Below are 6,000 nucleotides of genomic sequence, written 5' to 3'. Positions count from 1 at the left end.
CTGAAATACCCTTACAAGCTTTGCAGACTTTTTCTGTTGATCTGTAGAGCTATAGATACGTGGTTATTCATTAACTGTAATATTTATATGCATTCATGCCTGATACTGTGTGTGGGGAGCAGAGTCCTTGTTGACACTGACTTATCAGCAGCACCCTGCAGGCTAGTGTCAACGTTACAGTAGCCACCTTGATTGGTGACGAAGTGAAGTTCCAACACTAGTTCAGTGGAATGCAAGAGCTGAAATGAAGTGTCATGTGGCTAGGGCCTCCCGTCGGATAGACCTGTCGCCTGGTGCAATCCTTTAGAGTTAAAGCCACTTCGACGACTTGCATGTCAATGGGTATGAGATGATGATGATAAATACAATAAAATACCCAGTCCCTGAGGGGAGGAAAATCTCCAACACAGCCGGGAATCGTTCGCGGACCACATAACCTGCCTGATTGGATGTGAGGAAGATGTAGGAAACGTGGAAGATGATGTGTAGCAGAAAGTAGAGTAACAACTTGCTTGATACCAAATTTGCTAACGATACAGTCGCGGAGCAAGTGAAGGAATTCTCACATCTAGGAAGCACGATTACACCATTACGCTCGGAGGATGGGAGGTATATGAAGCAGAGTGGGACAGACGAAGAGAATTTTCCTCATTGCAAAATCTCTAGTGGTACCAAAGAATAGATAGCGAAGTGAGGGAGAAATTTCTGAAAGTGTTTGGAGCACAGCCTTATGTGGAAGTGAAACGTGGAATGTTAGACATCCAGAATAAGTAGAGACTGGAAGCAATTGAAATGCAGTATAAACAAATAATGTTAAATATTAAGTAAACAGACGAAGTACAGAATAAGGAAGTAAAAGAAGTACTAATGAGAATAGATGAGGAAAGAATGTGGAAGGCGCTTAGCAGAAGAATGTACAAGTTGCTGGGATATATGGTACAACAAATCGAAGTAGCTAACTTGGTATTGTAAGGAAGAATTTAGGGGCAAAATAGTAGGGGCATACGTGGGCTTGAAAAATGAAAGTAGTTTGCTGCTACACACATATCGTGCCACGTGTTTGGGCGCATATCAAAATACTCTTGTCAGCCTAAAAATATGTAGTTTTCTAGCAATCTCCAGGGGTAATATTTCGTTGAGTGGGAACTGCGAGTGTATGTTCTCAAATCGCATGACCTTCGATTTGAGCCAGACAGCATGAAAGTCTTGGCGGTTGAATCAGTTCACGACGCTTGGTCGCCATCAGGCAAAGACGCACACTATCCTTCTGTCGACTACAGCGGCGACGTGCTGATCTGTTTAGTATAGATGCTTTCTTTTTTGATAATGAAATGGGTACGTTGAGCTGACTTCATTCAGGATGATGGCAAGATGGTTGCTCGCTGGCATGCTTGGACTGCATTTACGTGACTGTACGTTGCGTGAGTTTTGAGATTATATTCCGCGTTCTGACCCTAGACGGGCCAATAGTATCCTACCGACCGCCGTGTCAATCTCAGCCAATGGCGTCACTAGATGCAGTGTGGAGGAGCACATGGTCAGCACACCTCTGTCCCGGTATCTGTCGGGTTTCTTGACCTCGGAGCCGCTACTATGCGGTTAAACAGCTCCTCAATTGATCTCACGAGGCTGAATGCACTCTGTTACAGTGCTTCCGCCAAGGAAAAATTCCTGGCAGTAGCGGGAATCGAAAAAAAAAAAAAAAAGTTTCAAATGGCTCTGAGCACTATGGGACTTAACAGCTATGGTCATCAGTCCCCTAGAACTTAGAACTACATAAACCTAACTAACCTAAGGACAGCACACAACACCCAGCCGTCACGAGGCAGAGAAAATCTCTGACCCCGCCGGGAATCGAACCCGGGAACCCGGGCGTGGGAAGCGAGAGCGCTACCGCACGACCACGAGATGCGGGCGCGGGAATCGAACCCGGGTGTCAAGCATGGCAGTCAAACAGATGGACTCATATTCACTCTCTCCTGTCTTCGTTAAAATTTGCTTCCATGTTTTCCATTACTTAAGATGTGTTCACTTAAGAACTTGTTTCTTGAATGTAGTACATTCATTTTAATTGCATTTCAAGCCGAGAAGAAACGAACAGCCCTCAGTAGTGATTGAATTTCATTGAAACAAAACTTTCACCAATACAGATACGTTCGTGCCGCTGTTGGACTTTGAAGACACGTGCTAGCGGTGACGACGACTTCGGGTTAAATATCACACAATTTCAGATCTATTTGATTTATTAGGTGCTATATAAAACACAGAGAAAAAGGATTTACATGACATGAATTATATCTGTGAGGTATAATTCTTACACTTGTCCAGTTAGTAGCGACATGAGGTGTATTGTGTGGACTACAGTTTCAGTTAAATCTTGGTTTACCTAATGTTGAACCACCGTCTAGTTATTCCCCTGCGCTCTGCAGTAGTTCTCACCAAACGTGCAAGCTTGACAACAAAATTAAGGCTGATTGCGTTCATTCACCTATGGGTTAAATTTCATATCAAGAGTGTAAGGGGTTCACCACCCTGCTGGAGCACATGTAATCTCGATGTATTCCTCACTTGCTAGAACGACAATTCAAGGCGCTGCCTGAGACATGAAATATCTTTGACCCTGTCAAAAAGAGAGCTGCAGTAGAGTCGCAGGTCAGAGCAGTCCTTCCGCAGTTGCAGTCGCTCGCTGCTACAGGGCAGTTGTAGCCCGTCGCTGGTACACCGCAGTTTACAGTTAGTAGTTGTTAAATTGCGAAATTTTATTATATGGAAATGAATAATAATTGTGATCAGCCGCAGAGCTAAATGATACCATGGAATGAGATGATGATGAACAAATGAACAATTGTTAATATAATGAAAAATCAACAGTGTAATTAAGTCAACCATCTATTGTAAGGTAAATTTTATTATTTTTATTGGCATGCGCGTAGTTAAGTCACTTGTATGTTAATATGAATTTGTTTAAATCGTTTCTTTTGTGATTCGTCAGCACCAGTTGACCCAGATTTGTAATACATTCAATTTTCCCGTGTACTTGATTGTAGATCTTTATCAATAATGTAAAAAATTTTCAAAACATAATTGTTTTTACCCGTCAACTATAAAAGTATAACTTCCCCGTAAGCCATTTCCAGTCCCGAGCCAGTCATTGATCTAAATTAAAATATTCTAGAATTTTTGTCAGATCATAGTGATGCATTCTTTAGTAATCAAACGACCAGCTGTGTCACTAGGAAAAGTCAGTTTTTCTCGTAATTCAGATCTCAGACAAATGTTATCCAGTATTAGTAGACAGGCCAGCAATGCACTAAGCTGTGCCATTTACGAGCAGATATATAGACAGCGCTATCCGGCGACACCATCACGAGGTAAGAATTTTTCAGTTTATTTCTCACGGACAGATTCAGATTGATTTCACAGGGCCATGGCGTAGCGCTGCTCACGTCAAAATTTATCAGTCTTCATACGTCAGAATTTAATTATCCAAATTTAATTATTATTTTTTATTTTTTTGTTCGGGAAGGTTACACATCTTTATTTTATATATTTTTTATTTATACGGGACGGTTACAAGGTGTAATTTTACAATGCCTAAAATCTGGGGTCATAGTCTGATGTGAACTGAAAGAGCTAAAGTAAGTATTGTGGAAAGCTTTCAATGTGCACAGCATATTACATACGATTTTGGCTGTAGTCGTTATGTAGAGATGACGAAATTATCGCAAAACAGTAAAAGACGGATGTCAGCGTCGGGTGGTCAGTGGAAAAAGAAATATTTCATAAAAATGCGAGTTGTTTGGGTAGTGTAGTCTGGTAGGATAATGGAGGTGATACGATCTCCAAAGATTCACTCTTTCGCTGCTAAGACCTTGTAGCATCACTGCTAAAATGCGTGATTCGCCGTAAGCATATTTGAATAGCAGCTGTCGAAATGATCCCAAAACCGCCACCGCTTTGTTAGTGAAGCAAGCACCAGACCAGGGTTAGCACCTCCCGTGTCCCACAACCAGCGAGCCGTGTGTGAGAACCTGGTAAGACGTGTGAGTGCGACGGCGTCCCTTACGAACGCCCCGGTCGGGTCAGAAGCGTGCGGCAGTACGGGCGTCGTCGGCTCAGCGCTGCAGCAGGTTGAGCAGCCGCGACACCAGAGCCGCCCCCGGGGGCGGCAGCGGGTACGGTCCCACGGCCGCCATCCTCGCAGAGCACCGCCTGCTAAAGGCACACAGTTGCAGTCCTCAGACCTCACACAAGCAGTGTACGCACTGTTACAACACACCAAGCTGTACGTAGACTTCAGTGCCACACTCAGATATCCACGTTTCTGAAATAAAGAGCACAGGGCGTAGACTGTTCGATGGTAATAAAAAAGCTGCTATTCTGAATCACGAATAAGGGTGAGGCGTTTCATATTAAAGTACATATACGTCTACGTACTTACATCGCAAACCACTGTACGGTGCGGGGCGGATTGTATAGTGCGCGCAAAATGTAGTGGCCGCTAGAAGTGCAGTCGGGTGGGGAAGAGCGGCAGTGGTGGGGGTCGCACAGAGCGCTGTAGGGGAAATTCCGAGCACAGGAGGGGAACTGCCATTCTAAACAGAAGCCAACACTCACATTTTTGGTAAATATTAAGCTGGGCCCCTCCCCACCCACACTTGCACGGTGACCATTCAAAAGTATCTAAAAAGAATTCTGTCGAGAATGCAGCTATTTATTTCGCCTGGTTTGTTAACCATTGTAACTTTCAGAGAAGAGTCACGAGGGGTATTTTGAGTAAAACCTAAACATTTCTCTCGTTGCCATGATAAAATTTGCTTCTTTTGCCAAAACTCAGTGGATTTTACACAGCCTCACCTCAGTAACATGTTGTGCAGACACAATTGCGAGAGAATTCTGAAATGGTGATTTATAAAGTGAGGAAATGAGGAAAAGTAAGGTCAGTATCTTACGAAAAAGCACATCCTCGTTACAAAATAAACATGTAATGACTTCAGTTATCTTGTTACAAAAACCATAGCATTTCTCGTTTCAACAGTTATCGATGGCCCTTAAAAATTACATTCTTTTATCAGAAAAGTGTGTAGTTAGTGGAATAACACGGCGGATAACGAAGTTTTGCACAATAACCATATGGCAAAATACTCTCCTCTTTGTGTGCTGTCATTGGCCAAACTCATATTTCGATATCTCAAACCGTTTATGAAATATGAGAAATATTGTGCGTATTTCACTCTGACTTCATCACTGGCACGGCGCGATCGTAAATGGGTGTGCTACGTCAGATCAATTTTCTCGTGATTGGTGACAGATAGAGACCTCCAACCATATCTAAAGAAAAGTTCAATACGTTAGCTAAATTTCAGATGCAGCAATATATTATGTAATACGCACCAGACGCAAAATCATGTCGTCCCCTATTATTCATTGCAAACTTTTCGAATTTCACGCAGCGTCTCACTTACACGTAAATATCCCAGTAACTGTGACCATTAATGAAATGATTGTCGCATCATAATGAACTTGACATATAAAGCTACAAGTAAGCAAAAATGAAATTTCTTTATCGAATAATTTATGTAAAATCGTTTGAGACAGGTTGCAGGGGGAGGGTGTCGATTCTGTCATTTCCGAACGACTGAAAGATGACAAGCGCTTTTCGGCCCCTTCTGAACAAACAAATGAACTCGCCCAGCTTTTTGGTAGGAAACTAGTCACTGCGCTTCGGCCACCGTATGCTGCGCGACCTATACCCTGCTCCACTGCCAGTAATTTCCTTTCCTGTTCCACTTGCAAATAGAGCGAGGGAAAACCGACTGTCTTTATACTTCTGTACGAGCCCTAATTTTTCTTATCTTCGTAATCCTTACGTGAAACGTTCGTTGATAGCAGTAGGATCGTTCTGCAGTCAGCTTTAAATGCTGGTTCCCTAAATTTTCTCAATAGCGTTCCCTGGAAAGAACGTTGCCTTCTTTCTAGGGATTCCCATTTGCGTTCCCG

At 42.9% G+C, this 6,000-nt stretch overlaps 1 protein-coding gene across 1 annotated transcript in view; it reads right to left on the bottom strand.

The window, feature by feature from the left end:
• Positions 1–4,115: 4,115 nt before the first annotated feature.
• The window catches only part of LOC126419591 (phospholipase A2-like), a 148,381-nt gene continuing 146,496 nt past the window's right edge, over positions 4,116–6,000 (bottom strand). Inside the window, exon 5 of the mRNA XM_050086777.1 lies at positions 4,116–4,212. Within this exon, the coding sequence (XP_049942734.1) occupies positions 4,116–4,212 (97 nt within the window). The remainder of the gene's footprint in view (positions 4,213–6,000) is intronic.

Source organism: Schistocerca serialis, chromosome 9 (assembly GCF_023864345.2).
Source record: "Schistocerca serialis cubense isolate TAMUIC-IGC-003099 chromosome 9, iqSchSeri2.2, whole genome shotgun sequence".
Lineage (NCBI taxonomy): Eukaryota > Metazoa > Arthropoda > Insecta > Orthoptera > Acrididae > Schistocerca > Schistocerca serialis.
This window is presented reverse-complemented; position numbering and strand designations above follow the sequence as displayed.